Source organism: Somniosus microcephalus, chromosome 22, assembly GCF_052327205.1.
Source record: "Somniosus microcephalus isolate GS21.2 chromosome 22, FLI_Smic_1.0, whole genome shotgun sequence".
In the NCBI taxonomy this organism is placed as follows: domain Eukaryota; kingdom Metazoa; phylum Chordata; class Chondrichthyes; order Squaliformes; family Somniosidae; genus Somniosus; species Somniosus microcephalus.
In genome coordinates this window covers 48406281-48428808 of record NC_141008.1, presented here as the reverse complement: position 1 = coordinate 48428808, position 22528 = coordinate 48406281, and the positions used below count along the sequence as shown (strand labels likewise).

The following is a 22528-nucleotide window of genomic DNA, read 5'->3' as shown; positions in this document are numbered from 1 at the left end:
ATTTATTGCCCATCCCTAGTTGCCCTTCAGAAGATGGTGGTGAGCCACCTTCTTGAACCGCTGCAGTCCGTGTGGTGAAGGTACTCCCACAGTGCTGTTAGGGAGGGAGTTCCAGGATTTTGACCCAGCGACGATGAAGGAACGGCCGATATATTTCTAAATCAGGATGGTGTGTGACTTGGAGGGGAACTTGGAGGTAGTGGTGTTCCCATGCGCCTGCTGCCCTTGTCCTTCTAGGTGGCGGAGGTCGCGGGTTTGGGAGGTGCTGCCGAAGAAGCCTTGGTGAGTTGTTCTGATAGGTCAGTGTGTACGTGGTGTGTGGCGGGAGTGGGTTCGATGGTGGGGCAGTCTGCACTTGTTTTCTTACTCTCTGCAATCTTAAAAGTTTCCTTGAGGACTGGATTAAAGATTGTAATTGGCTCTCAGCAAACACATGATTGAAATAAAAACACTCCAGTGATTGATTCAATCCTCACCTCAAAGTGCTCTTTTACCGAGATCCCGCCCACGGGGGGCCGCACCTTGCTGAAGATCCTCAGAGCGAGCTGGCGGGCGGACTGCGAGGGGATCTGAGGCCTCAACACCACCTGTGTAATCACCCAAACATCAAACCCGAGTAAAGAGGAAGACGAGTCTGACGGTGCAACCTGTCTCCAATTCACACTCAACATCCCAGATTTCAGTGTGAAACAGCCAATGAGAGCTTAACCAACTGATAAACCCGAGGGCACAGAGAAAGTAGCAAGTTAATGAAGTTCACACATGTGCGTGCAGTGTAGACACAAACACACACACACACACACACACACACACACACTCGTAAATATACAGACGCAGACAGGCACACACACACAAATACAGACACAAAATGCACAGCTGGGGTATCAGGCGCAATGTTCCTGCGCGGCCACGTGGCGGTCTGGAGGTCCCAGGCATGCCATTCACCGGCTTAACAATGGGAATAACCGCAGATGTGCGAAAAACTGAATGGGCCGCGCAGCCAGTTAAAGGGCCCGCGCACCAAAAAAAAACAGGGATGTTGATCAGGAGTGGACTGATTTCCCCCTCCCTGACCCAATTGCACTGTCGGAGGGGCAGTACTGAGGGAGCGCTGCACTGTCGGAGGGGCAGTACTAAGGAAGCGCAGCACTGTCGGAGGGGTAGCACTGAGGGAGTGCTGCACTGTCGGAGGGGCAGTACTGAGGGAGCGCTGCACTGTCGGAGGGGCAGCACTGAGGGAGCGCTGCACTGTTGGAGAGGCAGTACTGAGGGAGCGCCGCACTGTCGGAAGGTCAGTACTGAGGGAGCGCCGCACTGTCGGAGGGGCAGTACTGAGGGAGCGCCGCACTGTCGGAGGGGCAGTACTGAGGGAGCGCCGCACTGTCGGAGGGGCAGTACTGAGGGAGCGCCGCACTGTCGGAGGGGCAGTACTGAGGGAGCGCCGCACTGTCGGAGGGGCAGTACTGAGGGAGCGCCGCACTGTCGGAGGGGCAGTACTGAGGGAGCGCCGCACTGTCAGAGGGGCAGTACTGAGGGAGCGCCGCACTGTCGGAGGGGCAGTCTTTTGGACTGAGGTCCTGCCTGCCTGATGAAGGGACCGTAAAGATCCCAGGGCACTATTTGAGAAGCTGGGAGTTCTCCCTGGTGTCCTGGGGGCAACATTCCGTCCTCAACCAACACCATGAAAAAAACTGATTCATCTCACATGCTGTTTGCGAAACCTTGCTGTGCACTAATTGGCTGCTGCATTTAAATATGAACATCGAAACAAGAGGAGGCCATTCATCCCCTCGAGCCTGTTCCACCATTCAATTAGATCATGGCTGATCTTTATCTTAACTCCATCTACTCGACTTGGTTCCGTAATCCTTAACACCCTTGCCTAACAAAAATCTATCGATCTCAGGTCTGAAATTTTCAATTTACCCCCAGACTCAACAGCTTTTTTGGGGAGAGTTCCAGATTTCCACCACCCTTTGTGTGAAGAAGTGCTTCCTGACATCACCCCTGAACGGCCTGGCTCTAATTTTAAGGTTCTGCCCCCTTGTTCTGGACTCCCCCCACCAGAAGAAATAGTTTCTCTCTATCAACCCGATCAACTCCTTTAATCATCTTAAACACCTCGATTCGATCACCCCTTAATCTTCTATACTCGAGGGCTATAGTTTAAGTATATACTGGGCAGGGAAGTGCTCCACATGAGCTCCACATGGAGGAATCTAACGCACTGTTCCTCCTTCCTTCACATCACCCCTAAATAATAACTCAAAATAATTTATTATATCTGAAGCATTCTGTTCCGAGGAGGCGTGAGGATGTGCCGTATAAACACAGGTCAGTCAGCCTACCTTGTACAGGGAGTTTGGGAGCAGGTTGTTCATGGTGAAGGAGCCCAGCTCCAACAGATGCTCGGCCGTGTCATCCGATTTATTCACCTGTAGGAAGAGGCAACACTCAATCTCTGACCAATGAAACCCGACCGGACTGACCGTGTCGTCACACTCCCCGACAAGCAACGCTCGGTGAAACAGATCGTCTCCCAACCCCCCCACCCCCAGTGTGGTGCGTGTGACGGTTACTGCACCCTCTCCGGTGGCTCGGTGATGGGCAGGTGGGATTGAGGGATATGGGGAAAGACGGGATTGAGGGATATGGGGAAAGACGGGATTGAGGGATATGGGGAAAGACGGGATTGAGGGATATGGGGAAAGACGGGATTGAGGGATATGGGGAAAGACGGGATTGAGGGATATGGGGAAAGACGGGATTGAGGGATATGGGGAAAGACGGGATTGAGGGATATGGGGAAAGACGGGATTGAGGGATATGGGGAAAGACGGAATTGAGGGATATGGGAAGACGGGGTTGAGGGATATGGGGAAAGACGGGATTGAGGGATATGGGGAAAGACGGGATTGAAGGATATGGGGAAAGACGGGATTGAAGGATATGGGGAAAGACGGAATTGAAGGATATGGGGAAAGACAGGATTGAGAGATATGGAGAGAAGGCGGGGTTGAGAGATATGGGGAAAGACGGGGATGAGGGATATGGGGAGAAGGCGGGGATGAGGGATATGGGGAGAAGGCAGGGTTGAGGGATATGGGGAAAGACAGGATTGAGAGATATGGGGAAAGACGGGATTGAGGGATATGGGGAAAGACGGGATTGAGGGATATGCGAAGACGACGGGGTTGAGGGATATGGGGAAAGACGGGATTGAGGGATATGGGGAGAAGGCGGGGTTGAGAGATATGGGGAAAGACAGGGATGAGGGATATGGGGAGAAGGCGAGGGTGAAGTATATGGGGAAAGATGGGATTGAGGGATATGGGGAGAAATTGGGGTTGAGAGATTGAGGGAGTAGATGGGGCTCAGCTATCAAAGAGGGGCCAGATGGCTTCCTTGTCGTCTTAAAAATCTTTGTATTTTTACATTGTATACTCATTTTCTTGAGTCCCCTACATAGAGAACCTTCTACTGGTTTCCAGTACCCCCTATTGGTTTCCAGCACCCCCTATTGGTTTCCAGTACCCCCTATTGGTTTCCAGTACCCCCTATTGGTTTCCAGCACCCCCTATTGGTTTCCAGCACCCCCTATTGGTTTCCAGTTCCCCCCTATTGGTTCCCAGTACCCCCTATTGGTTTCCAGCACCCCCTATTGGTTTCCAGCACCCCCTATTGGTTTCCAGCACCCCCTATTGGTTTCCAGCACCCCCTATTGGTTTCCAGCACCCCCTATTGGTTTCCAGTTCCCCCCTATTGGTTTCCAGCACCCCCTATTGGTTCCCAGTACCCCCTATTGGTTTCCAGCACCCCCTATTGGTTTCCAGCACCCCCTATTGGTTTCCAGCACCCACTATTGGTTTCCAGCACCCACTATTGGTTTCCAGCACCCACTATTGGTTTCCAGCATCCCCTATTGGTTTCCAGTACCTTGCTGTACAGGAATCGCTGCAGCTCCAGCTCAGCGATGCCGAGCTGCCCATCTTCCTCTGTCAGCCTCCAGCGCGCCTGGGCGAAGTAAATCTCAGTCCGCCTCACCACGCTGACGTCCTCCTGCTGCTTACGGAGCTCCAACTTGTTTGCCCGCTGGAGCTGAAAGTCCTTAAAACACCTGAAAGGCACGGGGTCAGGCAGGGTCACGGGACAAACAGAACAATGCGCCAAACGGGGCCCCCCCTGACTGGGCGTGAGATGCAGGGATTGCTAATATTCTGTTTGTGGGATCTTGCTGTGCACAAATTGGTTGGCCCGTTTCCAACAGCGACTACACTTCAAAAAGTACTTCATTGGCTGTAAAGCGCTTTGGGACATCCTGAGGTCATGAAAGGCGCTATACAAATGCAAGTCTGTCTTTCACTAAGTCTGAGCAAAGGGGAAACAAATATATAATTTAAATGGCATTTTTTGAAATTGGAGTCTTTCGTTAAATTAATATTTTGCAGGAATACGCATGAAATTCAAACAAGGTGCATGATGCTCACTGGATAAATACAGGCGAGAGGGCCATTCAGCTCAGCTCAGAAGATTAAGGGGTGATCTAATCGAGGTGTTTAAAGTAGTAAAAGGAATTCAATAGGGTAGAGAGAGAAACTATTTCCTCTGGTGGGGGGAGTCCAGAACAAGGGGGCGTGACCTTAACATTAGAGCCAGGCCGTTCAGGGGTGATGTCAGGAAGCACTTCTTCACACAAAGGGTCCTGGAAATCTGGAACTCTCTCCCCAAAAAGCTGTTGAGGCTGGGGGTCAATTGAAAATTTCAAAACTGAGATCGATAGATTTTTGTTGGGTAAGGGTATCGAGGGTTACAGAACCAAGGCGGGTAAATGGGGTTGATGCACAGATCAGTCAAGATAGAAACATAGAAGATAGGAGCAGGAGTAAGCCATTCGGCCCCTCGAGCCTGCTCCGCCATTTAATGAGATCATGGCTGATCATCCAAACTCAGTACCCTGTCCCTGCTTTCTCCCCATATCCCTTGATCCCTTTAGCATTAAGAAATATATCTAACTCCTTCTTGAATATATTTAATGAATTGGCCTCAACTGCCTTCTGTGGTAGAGAATTCCACAGGTTCACCACTCTCTGGGTGAAGAAATGCCTCCTCATCTCTGTCCTAAATGGCTTACCCCTTATCCTTAGACTGTGACCCCTGGTTCTGGACTCCCCCGCCATCGGGAACAGCCTTCCTGCATCTAGTTGTCTAGTCCTGTTAGAATTTTATAAGTTTGAATGAGATCCCCTCTCATTCTTCTAAACTCTAGCGAATATAAGCCTAATCGACCCAATCTCTCTTCATACGTCATTCCTGCCATCCCAGGTATCAGTCTGGTGAATCTTCGCTGCACTCTCTCCATGGCAAGAACATCCTTCCTCAGATAAGGTGACCAAAACTGCACACAACTCAAGGTGTGGTCTCACCAAGGCCCTGTACAACTGCAGCAAGACATCCTTGTTCCTGTACTCGAACCCTCTCGCTACAAAGGCCAACATACCAGTTGCCTTCTTAACCGCCTGCTGCACCTGCATGCTTACCTTCAGCGACTGGTGCACAAGGACACCCAGGTCTCGTTGCACTTCCCCTTCTCCCAATCTATTGCCGTTCAGATAATAATCTGTCTTCCTGTTTTTGCCACCAAGGTGGATAACCTCGCATTTATCCACATTATACTGCATTTGCCACGCATCTGCCCAATCACCCAACTTGTCCAAATCATATTGGAGTTTCTCTGCATCCTCCTCACAGCACACACGCCCACCCAGCTTTGTGTCGTCTGCAAACTTGGAGATATTACATCTAGTTCCCTCATCTAGATCATTAATATATATTGTGAATAGCTGGGGTCCTAGCACGATCCCTGCAGTACCCCATTAGTCACTGCCTGCCACTCGGAAAAAGACCCGTTTATTCCAACTCTTTGCTTCCTGTCTGCCAACCAGTTCTCTATCCAAGACAGTAACTTACCCCCAATCCCGTGTGCTTTAACTTTGCACGCTAATCTCTTATGCGGGACCTTATCGAAAGCCTTCTGAAAGTCCAAATACACCACATCTAATCGTATGGCAGAACAGGCTCGAAGGGCTGAATGGCCTCCTCCTGTTCCTACATCTATAAAGGCCCTGTAGTCCTCCCATCACAGAATCCAACCGGTTTTTAAATGGTGCCTGGGTTTCCGCCTCAGTGCCGTACCCAGAATCCATTCCATGTGCTACCCAGAACCGAACTGGACTGGAAAATCCCTGCCTCCCTGGATAACCCATTCCAACCAGCCAACGCTCTCTGTTTAACACCCCAGCTGTATTCACTTTCTGTACGTAGAATTTACAGCAGAGAAACAGGCCATTCGGCCCAACCAGTCCATGCCGGCGTTTATGCTCCACTCGAGCCTCCTCCCGTCTTTCTTCATCTAACCCCATCAGCATAACCCTCTATTCCCTTCTCCCTCATATGCTTGTCTAGTCTCCCCTTAAATCCATCTATACTATTCGCTTCAACCACTCCCTGTGGTAGCAATTTCCACATTCTCACCACTCTCTGGGTAAAGAAGTTTCTTCTGAATTCCCTATTGGATTTCTTGGTGACTATCTTATATTGATGCCTCTAGTTTTGCTCTTCCCCACAAGTGGAAACATTCTCTCTGTATCCACTCTATCAAAACCTTTCATAAATTTAAAGACCTCTATTAGGTCGCCCCTCAGCCTTCTTTTTTCAAAGAGAAAAGAGCCCCAGCCTGCTCATCCTTTCCTGTACAGATTGAGTGAGCAAACAGGCACAAGAATAACGGAGAGAACTAAACTTGTCATCGCTGCAGTGCCGCTTGCAACCAGATGGTGAAGTCGGCAAATGGCTTCACCACAAAAAAAAAAGCCGAGTGTCTAATGACATCACTGCATCAGCCAATGAGTTAGAGGTGGGGCGGGACTTATGGCAGGACTCAGAAAACAATGTATCGTACAGCAAACAGAGTCTATTTACTCAGCAGTGTCTATTTAAACAGCACACTAAAGCAAACAGTCTACAGAGTCTATTTAAAAAGTGTCTCTACGAACTAGGGGAAACAGAACTCGTGACCGAAACTGCAGCAACCTCTCCCGATAAAAGCAGGGTGATTTCTCCAGCAAAATGCAGTGAGTGGAGGATAGTTACATAATACAAATTATGTGCGTAAGATCAATCCCAGTCACTTAGCAGTGCGGTCTCCAGGCGTGATTGACAGGGGAATTACCCGATCATCTCCATTCCGGCTGGGAATAGTGGTGTCACTGTATGCAGCCTAAATCAAGTGCAGGACTGCAATATGTGAGGGAGTCAGCGTAAGAGTGCGAGAGTCAGTACACAGGACTGGGTGAGTGTAACAGGCCTGTGTGAGGAGTTGAAGAGTGAGAGCGCTCTACACTTGCCTGATGAGGATGTTGAGCTCCTCGCTCTTGGCCTGAAGATCCATCTTCTCCTGGTTCAGCCGTATCTGCAGGTCGTGGCTCTGCTTCAGCAGCGCGTTGCTCCGGAGGTCATCCTGTAACGACTTTAACACAATGACCGATAATAGTCATCCAGCAAACTGTCTCCCCACAAAGCTCAGTATAACAATTAAATTAGATGTCAGCCGCGGCTCAGTGGGTAGCAATCTCTCTCGTGGGTGCAAGTCCCACACCAGAGACTTCAGCCCATAATCCAGGCTGACACTCCCAGTGCAGTACTGAGGGAGCGCTGCGCTGTCGGAGGGGCAGTACTGAGGGAGCGCTGCGCTGTCGGAGGGGCAGTACTGAGGGAGCGCTGCGCTGTCGGAGGGGCAGTACTGAGGGAGCGCCGCACTGTCGGAGGGGCAGTACTGAGGGAGCGCCGCACTGTCGGAGGGGCAGTACTGAGGGAGCGCCGCACTGTCGGAGGGGCAGTACTGAGGGAGCGCCGCACTGTCGGAGGGGCAGTACTGAGGGAGCGCCGCACTGTCGGAGGGGCAGTACTGAGGGAGCGCCGCACTGTCGGAGGGGCAGTACTGAGGGAGCGCCGCACTGTCGGAGCGGCAGTACTGAGGGAGCGCCGCACTGTCGGAGGGGCAGTGCTGAGGGAGCGCCGCACTGTCGGAGGGGCAGTACTGAGGGAGCGCCGCACTGTCGGAGGGGCAGTACTGAGGGAGCGCCGCACTGTCGGAGGGGCAGTACTGAGGGAGCGCTGCACTGTCGGAGGGGCAGTACTGACGGAGCGCCGCATTGTCAGAGGGGCAGTACTGAGGGAGCGCCGCACTGTCGGAGGGGCAGTACTGAGGGAGCGCTGCACTGTCGGAGGGGCAGTACTGAGGGAGCGCTGCACTGTCAGAGGGGCAGTACTGACGGAGCGCCGCATTGTCAGAGGGGCAGTACTGAGGGAGCGCCGCACTGTCGGAGGGGCAGTACTAAGGGAGCGCCGCACTGTCGAGGGGCAGTACTGAGGGAGTGCTGCACTGTCGGAGGTTGCGGCTTTTGGATGAGACATTAAACTGAGGCCCCGTCTGCTCTCTCAGGTGGATGTAAAAGATCCCACGGCACTATTTCGAAGAAGCGCAGAGGAGATCTCCCCAGTGTCCTGGCCAATATTTATCCTTCAACCAACATCACTAAAACAGATTATCTGGTCATTATCACATTGCTGTCTGTGGGAGCTTGCACCGTGAGTGTCAGCCTGGATTATGGGGTCAAATCTCTGGACTGAGAGGGGGGGGGCGGGTGAGGGAGGGTTCTACCCACTGAGCTACAGCTGATACTGTCCTCAGATCCTAGGCTGGTCCAAAGTAGCTCAGCGCAAGCTCAAGGAACAGCAGCTCATTGTTCTACTGGGCACTTTACAGCTTACCGGCCTTAACATCGAGTTTATCGACTTCAGATCTTAACCCACCGCTCCCATTTTCTCGGACAGCGGGTGTTGGTAATGGAGGATGGCTGCACCAGAGACACTGGTCCAGGCTGGTGCTGGGGGTGGGGGAGGGTGGGCTGGGGGAGGCTGGGGTGGGGGCTGGTGCTGGGGGGGGGGGGGGGGGGAGGGTGTGGGCTGGGGTGGGGGCAGGGGTGTTGGTGCTGGGGGGGGTGGTGGGGAGGTAGGCTGGGGTGGGGGCTGGTGCTGGGGGGGTGGGGGAGGGTGGGGGCTCTGGTTTCTGGGGGGGGGCTGGGGAGGGGGGGGGAGGGGAGGGGGTGGGCGTGGGGAGGCTGATGATTCCTCATCAGTACACGAGGGTCTGGGGGGGGGGGGGGGCATTGCGAGGATCTGACACTCCCACAATACACAATCTTCTCTAACTACATCACCAAGGAAGTCACATCACCCCACTCTACCTCCCCGAGAACAGCCCCTTGCCCGAGCCTATCCGGCAACACCTCAATTCTAAAATTCTCGTATGTAAATCCCTCCACGGCCTCGCCACTCCCTATCTCTGTAATCCCCGCCAGCCCCACAACCCTCCGTGATCTGCGCTCCTCCAATTTCGGCCTCTTGAGCATCCCCCGATTTTCATCGCTCAGCATTGGTGGCCGTGCCTTCAGCTGCCTGGGGCCCCGAGCTCTGGAATTCCCTCCCTAAACCTCTCCGCCTCTCTCTCCTCCTTTAAGACGCTCCTTAAAACCGACCTCTGACCAGGCTTTTGGTCACCTGTCCTAATATCTCCTTATGTGGCTCAGGTGTCAGATTTTGTCTGAATAATCGTTCCTGTGAAGTGCCTTTGGGACGTTTTACTACGTTAAAGCGCTAGATAAGTGCAAGGTGTTGTTGTAGAGCACGGCCCCGGGTGCCCCGTCTTTGCGCTGCTGTTACTGGCGGGTCGAGAGGCTCGGTTACCTTCACGATCAGGTAGATCTGTTTCTCGAGCTGCCGTATCCGCGTCACGTGCTGCCTCACGGCGTCCTGCAGGTGAAGGATGCTGTTTCGCTGCTCCTCGGGATTGCTGGAGATCTCCAGCTGGAACCGAACTCGCTGCTTCCTCTCGCTGTGCTCCTGTAACCGGGGAAAAGGTACAGGAAATCTCAGCCTGGTAACCAGGGCGGCACCGACCCTCCCGCCACTCCCCACAAGGCACCGACCCTCCCGCCACTCCCCCCACAGGCACCGACCCTCCGCCACTCCGCCAGTGCAGCCCCCGACCCTCCCGCCACTCCGCCAGTGCAGCCCTGACCGTCCTGCCACTCCCCCCCACAGGCACCGACCCCGTCCCCCGCCACAGGCACCCGACCCTCCGCCACTCCGCCAGGGCGGCACCGACCCTCCCGCCACTCCCCCACAGGCACCGACCCTCCCGCCACTCCGCCAGTGCAGCCCCAACCCTCCCACCACACCCCAACAGGCACCGACCGTCCCACCACTCCCCCAGGGCGGCACCGACCCTCCCGCCACTCCACCAGTGCAGCCCCGACCCTCCCACCACACCCCCACAGGCACCGACCCCTCCCGCCACTCCCCCAGTGCAGCCCCGACCCTCCCGCCACACCCCCACAGGCACCGACCCTCCCGCCACACCCCCACAGGCACCGACCCTCCCGCCACTCCCCCAGGGCGGCACCGACCCTCCCGCCACTCCGCCAGTGCAGCCCCAACCCTCCCACCACACCCCCACAGGCACTGACCCTCCCGCCACTCCCACAGTGCAGCCCCGACCCTCCCGCCACTCCCCCACAGGCACCGACCCTCCCGCCACTCCCCCAGGGCGGCACCGACCCTCCCGCCACTCCCCCACAGGCACCGACCGTCCCGCCACTCCCCCACAGGCACTGACCCTCCCGCCACTCCCCCACAGGCACCGACCCTCCCGCCACTCCCCCACAGGCACTGGCCCTCCCGCCACTCCCCCACAGGCACTGACCCTCCCGCCACTCCCCCACAGGCACTGACCCCCCCGCCACTGCCCCACAGGCACTGACCCTCCCGCCACTCCCCCAGGGTGGCACCGACCCTCCCGCCACTCCCCCAGGGCGGCACCGACCCTCCCGCCACTCCCCCACAGACACTGACTCTCACTGGGGTACGGGTTCCACAGACACTGACTCTCACTGGGGTACGGGTTCCACAGACACTGACTCTCACTGGGGTACGGGTTCCACAGACACTGACTCTCACTGGGGTACGGGTTCCGCAGACACTGACTCTCACTGGGGTACGGGTTCCACAGACACTGACTCTCACTGGGGTACGGGTTCCACAGACACTGACTCTCACTGGGGTACGGGTTCCACAGACACTGACTCTCACTGGGGTACGGGTTCCACACACACTGACTCTCACTGGGGTACGGGTTCCACAGACACTGACTCTCACTGGGATACGGGTTCCACACACACTGACTCTCACTGGGATACGGGTTCCACAGACACTGACTCTCACTGGGGTACGGGTTCGGCACACACTGACTCTCACTGGGATACGGGTTCCACACACACTGACTCTCACTGGGATACGGGTTCCACACACACTGACTCTCACTGGGGTACGGGTTCCACAGACACTGACTCTCACTGGGGTACGGGTTCCACAGACACTGACTCTCACTGGGGTACGGGTTCCACACACACTGACTCTCACTGGGATACAGTCCACAGACACTGACTCTCACTGGGATACGGGTTCCACACACACTGACTCTCACTGGGGTACGGATTCCACAGACACTGACTCTCACTGGGGTACGGGTTCCACACACACTTGACTCTCACTCCGGGAGTTATCAATCTCTGCAGGCGGAGATAAGAAATAGGAGCAGGAGTCGGTCATTCGGCCCTTGAGCCTGCTCCGCCATTCAATAAGATCATGGCTGATCTGATCTTGGTCTCAACTCCACTTTTCTGCCTGTTCCCCATAACCCTCGACTCCCCTGTAGTTCAAAAATCTGTCTATCTCCGCCTTGAATATATTCAATGACTCCGCCTCCACAGCTCTCTGGGGAAGAGAATTCCAAAGATTCACGACCCTCTGAGAAGAAATTCCTCCTCATCTCCGTCTTAAATGGGCGACCCCTTATCCTGAAACTATGCCCCCTAGTTCTAGATTCCCCCACGAGGGGAAACATCCTCTCAGAATCTACCCTGTCAAGCCCCCTCAGAATCTTATATGTTTCAATAAGATCCCCTCTCATTCTTCTAAACTCCTATGAGTATAGGTCCAACCTGCTTAACCTTTCCTCATAAGACAACTCCTTCATCTCAGGAATTAACCAAGTGAACTTTCTCTGAACTGCCTCTAATGCAAGTATATCCTTCCTTAAATAAGGAGACCAAAACTGTACGCAGTACTCCAGGTGTGGTCTCACCAATACCCTGTACAGTTGTAGCAAGACGTCCCTACTTTTATACTCCATTCCCTTTGCAATAAAGGCCAACATTCCATTTGCCTTCCTAATTACTTGCTGTACCTGCATGCTAACTTTGTGTTTCATGTACGAGGACACCCAGATCCCTCTGTACCGCAGCATTCTGTTGTCTCTCTCCATTTAAATAATATTTTGCTTTTCTATTCTTCCTACCAAAGTGGATAACCTCACATTTTCTCATATTATACTCCATCTGCCAAATTTTTGCCCACTCACTTAACCTATCTACAGGAAACTTTGGCTTATCCGGAGGTTAACTGTCCGGAATACTCGATCCACCGGCAAAATTCAGGAGTCGGTTCAGTAAGTTTTTTTTCTTTTCGTTGCTTTTTTTTCACCAGTCAGGCTCTGCAAGGTCTAGCTAAAGCTGTTGCTTAGCTACAGAGACGCTTGCAAGCTACGGCTGACTGTTTAGAAGCTGTTGCTAAGCAACAGGGTTTGTTGCTAGATATGGAGCTCAAAAGCTCCGTATGTTTTAACATTAGCGCTGGTTTGTCCGGCAGTTTTGATGGGACGGCAACAGCTCGGTCCCGTCGGTGCCGGATATCACAAAGTTTCCTGTATGTCCCTTTGCAGACTCTGTGTCCTCCTCACAACTTGCTTTCCCACCTATCTTTGTATCGTCAGCAAATTTGGCTACAGTACACTCGGTCCTGTTATCCAAGTCATTAATATAGATTGTAAATAGTTGAGGCCCTAGCACCGATCCCTGCGGCGACACACTAGTTACGTACTTTACGCTTCGGTTCGACGAGCAGGAGCAGGTTGTTGACGATGTCCAGGATCATGGCGTACTGGACCGGGTTGGTGGAGATCTCCAGGTCGTGATGGATCAGTGTGAATGTGTCCACGGCACCTAAATCCGGAGTGCATTCAGAGTAAAGAGAGGCACCGAGAGGAAACCACAAACAAAGGCAGGACATCACATCGACACAGAGACCACCGCACTGCGAGCTACTCACCAACAGCCTTGCTCGGGGTGGGGGCCTGGCCCGGGTGTCTGACTGTCGCTTTCTGTTGCAGGGACTGTGCAGAACAAGGGCGAGGAAGCCCCAATACTGACCTGCTCCCCCCTCAGCCCGTTCCAAGCAGCCAGCGTCACCAGCACCAACAGTACATCTGGCCAGGCATCCTGGGGGGATGTGGGCGTCGCTGGCAAGGCCGGCATTCATGGCTGCAGCTGGAGACAGCACACGTCCCGGGTAAATCCACCCGTCAATCCCGCCTGCTTTCCTTCCCCAAAAGGACATTCGTGAACCGGTTGGGTTTTTAACCAACAATCTGACAGCTTCACGCTCACTTTTACTGACACCAGCTCTTTAGTTCCAGATTATTTTTAAACTGCTGTAAGAGAGTGGGATTGATTTTACGCACATAATTGGTATTTTGTAACTATCCTCCATTTTGCTGGAGATTTAATCCTGCTGTACTCGGGACACTCTGTTTGCTGTAGTTTATGAGTAGGTTAAAACCACAAGTCCTGTGACCCCCACAACTCCTTGGTGACACGATTCACTCCATTTATTGCCCATCCCGAGTTGCCCTGAGGAGGTGGAGGTGGGCCCTTCTTCGTGAAACGCTGGTAGCAAGTTTGATAAATCTGAGGGGCCACTTCAGAGGGCGGTTAAGAGTCAACCAGGTTGGTGTGGGACTGGAGTCACCTATAGGCCTGGACCGGGTAAGGACGGCAGGTTTCCTTCCCTGAAGGGGACATCAGTGAACCGGTTGGGCATTTTATGACAATCTGACAGCTTCGTGGTGACTCCTACTGACACCAGCTTTTTATTTCAACATTTTTAAAAAACTGAATTCAAATTCTCAAACTGCCATGGTGGGATTTGAACTCACGTTCCCTGGATTATTCCAGGCCTCTGGATTCCATCAAATTTACAGCAGGGAATCAGGCCATTCGGCCCAAATGGTCTGTGCCGGTATTTATGCTCCACTCGAGCCTCCTCCCACCTCTACTTCACCTTCCACTTTCAGCATCTCCTTCTATTCCTTTCTCCCTTGTGTTTATCCAGCTTCCCCTTAAATGTATCTATACTATTCGCCTCAACCACTCCCTGTGGTAGCAAGTTCCACATTCTCACCACTCTCTGGGTAAAGAAGTTTCTCCTGAATTCCCCATTGGATTTATTAGTGACTATCTGATATTTATGGCCCCTAGTTCTGGTCTCCCCCACAAGTGGAAACATCTTCTCTACGTCGACCCTATCAAATTCCTTCATAATTTTAAAGACCTCGATCAGGTCACCCCTCAGCCTTCTCTGCTCAGTCTGGATTGCGAGTTCAGTAACACAAGCTCTGCCCATCCGCGGGGGAATGGGAATAGACGAGGGAAGTACTTGTTCCGACATCTAAAACCGGGCCTCGATGCACTGACGGGGAGCTGGATTTCTCTTGACACGGCAGCCTGGGTATGAAGAAATTCGGACAGGACCATCAAACATGGCAGGGCTACAACATTTCTAATGTGGAAGCAAGTCATCCTCAGTTCCGAGGGACTGCCTAAGAAGAAGGACAACATGAGGAGCAAAGGCTCACAGCTTAACAGCGAGCAGGGGACGCTGGGTCAAGAGGGACCGGCCACTGTCTGGCATGAATTTCGATTAATCGTTGCTATTCTACCAATCGATCCACAGCCGACTATTCCGTCACGACCTTCCCTCCCGCACTACCAGTTCATGCCGCACTTTGTGACACTCAGTTCCTCTGACGTGCCCTGAAGAAAGTCAAGCTGTGCTGTTTGTCTCCCTCGAACCCTCGCTCCCTCCTTTCTCGGCAGAACTCCATGCAGCTCCTCTTTGAAAGGTGCCTACTGACCCCCTCCCACCCTCCGACCCCTCAAATCCACAGCCTGCTCCCAGAGTCAGTTTGGCGCCCTCTAAACACGCGCGCGAGAGAAAAGTTTCTTTTCGAACCTCTAACCTTGCTCCAGACCGCTGATTTGTGCCTGTGAGGTCTAGTCCTAGGCCCACTGTGCAAGTTTATAATCGCTGGGAAATGTGTCAACTCTCACACCCACCATTCTGCTTCTTCAGCAGATCCTCTTTCTGGTCCTCCTGAAGCTCGGTCGGTTTGATCTGGGTCGCTAGTTCGGGCTCGATATCGTGGCTGTAACTGACGTAATACATCCGGCAACTGCAGCGGGAGATGATCCTCTGAACCTGCTGGGTCTGATGGCACTGAGCTGGGAGATTCCAGTCTGAATATAGAGACAAGAAACACAGCATCAATCAGCCTGTGCCGCTCGCAATTCTCTCTTACACCTTATTCGGCAATTTGTCATTTACTTTTTGCACCCGCGCATGTGCGGGAATCAGTCTCAGTGTCAACACTCCCAGGGCAGGTACAGCACGGGTTAGAAACAGAGCAAAGCTCCCTCTACACTGTCCCATCAAACACCCCCAGGGCAGGTACAGCACGGGGTTAGATAAAGAGTAAAGCTCCCTCTACACTGTCCCATCAAACACTCCAGGGGCAGGTACAGCACGGGTTAGATACAGAGTAAAGCTCCCTCGACATTGTCCCATCAAACACTCCCAGGGCAGGTACAGCACGGGTTAGATACAGAGTAAAGCTCCCTCTACACTGTCCCATCAAACACCCCCAGGGCAGGTACAGCACGGGGTTAGATACAGAGTAAAGCTCCCTCTACACTGTCCCATCAAACACTCCCAGGGCAGGTACAGCATGGGTTAGATACAGAGTAAAGCTCCCTCTACACTGTCCCATCAAACACTCCCGGGGCAGGTACAGCACGGGTTAGATACAGAGTAAAGCTCCCTCTACACTGTCCCATCAAACACTCCCAGGGCAGGTACAGCACGGGTTAGATACAGAGTAAAGCTCCCTCTACACTGTCCCATCAAACACTCCCTGGGCAGGTACAGCACGGGGTTAGATACAGAGTAAAGCTCCCTCTACACTGTCCCATCAAACACTCCCTGGGCAGGTACAGCACGGGTTAGATACAGAGTAAAGCTCCCTCTACACTGTCCCATCAAACACTCCCTGGGCAGGTACAGCACGGGGTTAGATACAGAGTAAAGCTCCCTCTACACTGTCCCATCAAACACTCGCAGGGCAGGTACAGCACGGGTTAGATACAGAGTAAAGCTCCCTCTACACTGTCCCATCAAACACTCCCAGGGCAGGTACAGCACGGGTTAGATACAGAGTAAAGCTCCCTCTACACTGTCCCATCAAACACTCCCTGGACAGGTACAGCACGGGTTAGATACAGGGTATGAGATAAATGACCAGATAATCTGTTTTTAGGTGTTGGTTGGGGGATAAATATTGGCCAGGACACTGGGGAGAACTCCCCTGCTCTTCTTCAAAGTAATGGCTGTGGGAGTTTTTACGTCCACCTGAGAGAGCAGGCGGGGCCTCGGTTTAACGTCTCACCCAAAAGACAGCACCTCCGACAGTGCGGCGCTCCCTCAGTACTGCCCCTCCGACAGTGTGGTGCTCCCTCAGTACTGCCCCTCCGACAGTGCGGCGCTTCCTTAGTACTGCCCCTCCGACAGTGCGGCGCTCCCTCAGTACTGCCCCTCCGACAGTGCGGCGCTCCCTCAGTACTGCCCCTCCGACAGTGCGGCGCTCCCTCAGTACTGCCCCTCCGACAGTGCGGCGCTCCCTCAGTACTGCCCCTCCGACAGTGCGGCACTCCCTCAGTACTGCCCCTCCGACAGTGCGGCGCTCCCTCAGTACCGCCCCTCCGACAGTGCGGCACTCCCTCAGTACTGCAGTGGGAGTGTCAGCCTGGTTCTTTTCTGCTCAATTCTCTGGAGTGGGACTTGTACCCACAACCTTCTGACCCCGAGCCGAGAGTGCTGGCCCCTGAGCCGTGACTCACACCTTATTACTGGGTTTGCTCCCGCGGACTCGGAAGCGATCGGTTTCCTGCTAAGGACAGGAGATTGAAACCCTGGTCTGCTGCCTGTTGTGACCAGGTCCCTGTCCCTGTCCTGCCAACCTCTCGCGAATGTTTCCTCTCACCTGTCGTGGTGCTGACCATCCCCCCCACGGCCTGACCACTCTCCATCAGCTCCGCCACTGAGTCCAGGTTACGCGCTCGATGTTCCTCGATGTTTTTGACCTGAAGAAGCACAAGATGGCATCAGAAATTAAACTGTGTCCACCTTCTCAGGGGTGGCAACAAGTGCCGGCTTTACCAGCGATGCCCACATCCCGGGAATGAATTAAAAAAAGAATGGTTCGACCTCTGGTCTCTCCGGTGACCCCTGCCTGTGTGAGGCGAGGACTGGGCTTTGCTGCGATGTTCCTCTATAGTCGAGCAGCCGATCAACAGTCCTTGTCTGTACTCCGCCTCGAACTATCAGCACTAGCGTGATGTACAACAACAACAACTAGCATTTATATAGCGCCTTTAACGTAGTAAAACGTCCCGCGGCACTTCACAGGAGCGAAAGCAGACAAAATTTGACACCGAACCAGCTAAGGCGATATTAGGGCAGATGAGGTCGGTATTAAGGAGCGTCTTAAAGGAGGAGAGCGAGGTGGAGAGGTTTAGGGAGGGAATTCGAAAGCTTAGGGCCCAGGCAGCTAGAGGGAGCCCGTGGAACCTGCACCTCAGTGCCTGCAGGAGAGGCGAGGAGACCTGGGAAAAGACAGTGATTGTGGATGAGTGAGTGAGGTGACCTCTAACCTCACCTCTAACCAGAGCTGACACTCCTCCTTCTCGGCCGGGTTGGTTTCCATGGTGGCGAAGTACTGCATTCCGTCCAGCAGGCAGGTCCAGGTAGTCTTCTGCTTGAGGGTGTCGCTGTACCAGGCTGGGTGGTGTAGGCACTGCAGGAGCTGGGCCTTGGCGGCACTTACAAAAACGCAGCCCACCGTCTCGGCACCTCGTAACGTCACCTGACGGCAGAGAGCGAGAGAGAGGGGTCAGAGACACAGCACGAGAGGGAGGGGTCAGAGACACACAGCACGAGAGAGAGGTCAGAGACACACAGCACGAGAGAGGTCAGAGACACACAGCACGAGAGAGAGGTCAGAGACACACAGCACGAGAGAGAGGTCAGAGACACACAGCACGAGAGAGGTCAGAGACACACAGCACGAGAGAGGTCAGAGACACACAGCACGAGAGGGGTCAGAGACACACAGCACGAGAGAGGTCAGAGACACACAGCACGAGAGAGAGGTCAGAGTCACACAGCACGAGAGAGGGGTCAGAGACACACAGCACGAGAGAGGTCAGAGACACAGAGCACGAGAGAGGGGTCAGAGACACAGAGCACGAGAGAGAGGTCAGAGACACACAGCACGAGAGAGGTCAGAGACACACAGCACGAGAGAGGGTCAGAGACACACAGCACGAGAGAGGGGTCAGAGACACACAGCACGAGAGAGGGGTCAGAGACAGACAGCACGAGAGAGCGGTCAGAGTCACACAGCACGAGAGAGGGGTCAGAGACAGACAGCACGAGAGAGGTCAGAGACACACAGCACGAGAGAGAGGTCAGAGACACACAGCACAAGAGAGGGGTCAGAGAGACACAGCACGAGAGAGAGGGGTCAGAGACACACAGCACGAGAGAGAGGGGTCAGAGACACACAGCACGAGAGAGAGGTCAGAGACACACAGCACGAGAGAGGGTCAGAGACACAGCACGAGAGAGAGGGGTCAGAGACACAGCACGAGAGAGGGGTCAGAGACACACAGCACGAGAGAGAGGTCAGAGACACACAGCACGAGAGAGGGGTCAGAGACACACAGCACGAGAGAGGGGTCAGAGACACACAGCACGAGAGAGGGGTCAGAGACACAGCACGAGAGAGAGGTCAGAGACACACAGCACGAGAGAGGGGTCAGAGACACACAGCACGAGAGAGGGGTCAGAGACACACAGCACGAGAGAGGGTCAGAGACACAGCACGAGAGAGAGGGGTCAGAGACACACAGCACGAGAGGGAGGGGTCAGACACACACAGCACGAGAGGTCAGAGACACACAGCACGAGAGAGGTCAGAGACACACAGCACGAGAGAGGTCAGAGACACACAGCACGAGAGAGAGGTCAGAGACACACAGCACGAGAGAGGTCAGAGACACACAGCACGAGAGAGGTCAGAGACACACAGCACGAGAGAGAGGGGTCAGAGACACACAGCACGAGAGAGGTCAGAGACACACAGCACGAGAGAGGTCAGAGACACACAGCATGAGAGAGAGGTAAGAGACACACAGCACGAGAGAGGGTCAGAGACACAGCACGAGAGAGAGGGGTCAGAGACACACAGCACGAGAGGGAGGGGTCAGACACACACAGCACGAGAGGTCAGAGACACACAGCACGAGAGAGGTCAGAGACACACAGCACGAGAGAGGTCAGAGACACACAGCACGAGAGAGAGGTCAGAGACACACAGCACGAGAGAGGTCAGAGACACACAGCACGAGAGAGGTCAGAGACGCACAGCACGAGAGAGGTCAGAGACGCACAGCACGAGAGAGGTCAGAGACACACAGCACGAGAGAGGTCAGAGACACACAGCACGAGAGAGGTGTCAGAGACACAGCACGAGAGAGGGGTCAGAGACACACAGCACGAGAGAGAGGTCAGAGACACACAGCACGAGAGAGAGGTCAGAGACACACAGCACGAGAGAGGGGTCAGAGACACACAGCACGAGAGAGAGGGGTCAGAGACATACAGCACGAGAGAGGTCAGAGACACACAGCACGAGAGAGGTCAGAGACACACAGCACGAGAGAGAGGTCAGAGACACAGCACGAGAGAGAGGTCAGAGACACACAGCACGAGAGAGGGGTCAGAGACACACAGCACGAGAGAGGGGTCAGAGACACACAGCACGAGAGAGGGGTCAGAGACACAGCACGAGAGAGAGGTCAGAGACACACAGCACGAGAGAGGGGTCAGAGACACACAGCACGAGAGAGAGGTCAGAGACACACAGCACGAGAGAGGGGTCAGAGACACACAGCACGAGAGAGAGGTCAGAGAGACACAGCACGAGAGAGAGGTCAGAGACACACAGCACGAGAGAGGGGTCAGAGACACAGCACGAGAGAGGGGTCAGAGACACACAGCACGAGAGAGAGGTCAGAGACACACAGCACGAGAGAGAGGTCAGAGACACACAGCACGAGAGAGAGGTCAGAGACACACAGCACGAGAGAGGGGTCAGAGACACACAGCACGAGAGAGAGGTCAGAGACACACAGCACGAGAGAGGGTCAGAGACACACAGCACGAGAGAGGGGTCAGAGACACACAGCACGAGAGAGAGGTCAGAGACACACAGCACGAGAGGTCAGAGACACACAGCACGAGAGAGGGGTCAGAGACACACAGCACGAGAGGTCAGAGACACACAGCACGAGAGAGGGGTCAGAGACACACAGCACGAGAGAGAGGTCAGAGAGACACAGCACGAGAGAGAGGTCAGAGACACACAGCACGAGAGAGGGGTCAGAGACACAGCACGAGAGAGGGGTCAGAGACACACAGCACGAGAGAGAGGTCAGAGACACACAGCACGAGAGAGAGGTCAGAGACACACAGCACGAGAGAGAGGTCAGAGACACACAGCACGAGAGAGATAGGTCAGAGACACACAGCACGAGAGAGAGGTCAGTGACACACAGCACGAGAGAGAGAGGTCAGAGACACACAGCACGAGAGAGAGGTCAGAGACACACAGCACGGGAGAGAGGTCAGAGACACACAGCACGAGAGAGGGGTCAGAGACACACAGCACGAGAGAGAGGTCAGAGACACACAGCACGAGAGAGAGGGGTCAGAGACACACAGCACGAGAGAGAGGTCAGAGACACACAGCACGAGAGAGGGGTCAGAGAATCACAGCACGAGAGTGGGGTCAGAGACACACAGCACGAGAGAGAGGTCAGAGACACACAGCACGAGAGAGGGGTCAGAGACACACAGCACGAGAGAGGGGTCAGAGACACACAGCACGAGAGAGAGGTCAGAGACACACAGCACGAGAGGTCAGAGACACACAGCACGAGAGGTCAGAGACACACAGCACGAGAGAGAGGTCAGAGACACACAGCACGAGAGAGGGGTCAGAGACACACAGCACGAGAGAGGGGTCAGAGACACACAGCACGAGAGAGAGGTCAGAGACACACAGCACGAGAGAGGGGTCAGAGACACACAGCACGAGAGAGAGGTCAGAGACACAGCACGAGAGAGGGGTCAGAGACACACAGCACGAGAGAGGTCAGAGACACAGCACGAGAGAGAGGTCAGAGACACACAGCACGAGAGAGGTCAGAGACACACAGCACGAGAGGTCAGAGACACACAGCACGAGAGAGAGGTCAGAGACACACAGCACGAGAGGTCAGAGACACACAGCACGAGAGAGAGGTCAGAGACACACAGCACGAGAGAGGTCAGAGACACACAGCACGAGAGAGAGGTCAGAGACACACAGCACGAGAGAGGTCAGAGACACACAGCACGAGAGAGGTCAGAGACACACAGCACGAGAGAGAGGGGTCAGAGACACACAGCACGAGAGAGGTCAGAGACACACAGCACGAGAGAGGTCAGAGACACACAGCATGAGAGAGAGGTAAGAGACACACAGCACGAGAGAGGTCAGAGCCACACAGCACGAGAGAGAGGTCAGAGACACACAGCACGAGAGAGGGGTCAGAGACACACAGCACGAGAGAGGGGTCAGAGACACACAGCACGAGAGAGGGGTCAGAGACACACAGCACGAGAGAGAGGTCAGAGACACACAGCACGAGAGAGGGGTCAGAGACACACAGCACGAGAGAGAGGTCAGAGACACACAGCACGAGAGAGGGGTCAGAGACACACAGCACGAGAGAGGGGTCAGAGACACACAGCACGAGAGAGGGGTCAGAGACACACAGCACGAGAGAGGGGTCAGAGACACACAGCACGAGAGAGGGGTCAGAGACATACAGCACAAGAGAGAGGTCAGAGACACACAGCACGAGAGAGGGTCAGAGACACACAGCACGAGAGAGGGGTCAGAGACACACAGCACGAGAGAGGGGTCAGAGACACACAGCACAAGAGAGGGGTCAGAGACACACAGCACGAGAGAGGGGTCAGAGACACACAGCACGAGAGAGGGGTCAGAGACACACAGCACGAGAGAGGGGTCAGAGACACACAGCACGAGAGAGGGGTCAGAGACACACAG

The 22528-nt window shown here is 54.3% G+C and overlaps 1 protein-coding gene across 1 annotated transcript in view; it reads right to left on the bottom strand.

Annotated features, from left to right (window-relative positions):
* The window catches only part of LOC147102277 (bridge-like lipid transfer protein family member 2), a 97643-nt gene that overhangs the window by 29985 nt on the left and 45130 nt on the right, over positions 1 to 22528 (bottom strand). Inside the window, 9 exon segments of the mRNA XM_085965110.1 lie at positions 477 to 587; positions 2349 to 2435; positions 3937 to 4117; positions 7404 to 7525; positions 9805 to 9960; positions 13057 to 13178; positions 15351 to 15530; positions 17330 to 17429; positions 18005 to 18211. Coding sequence (XP_085821236.1) covers positions 477 to 587; positions 2349 to 2435; positions 3937 to 4117; positions 7404 to 7525; positions 9805 to 9960; positions 13057 to 13178; positions 15351 to 15530; positions 17330 to 17429; positions 18005 to 18211 — 1266 coding nt within the window.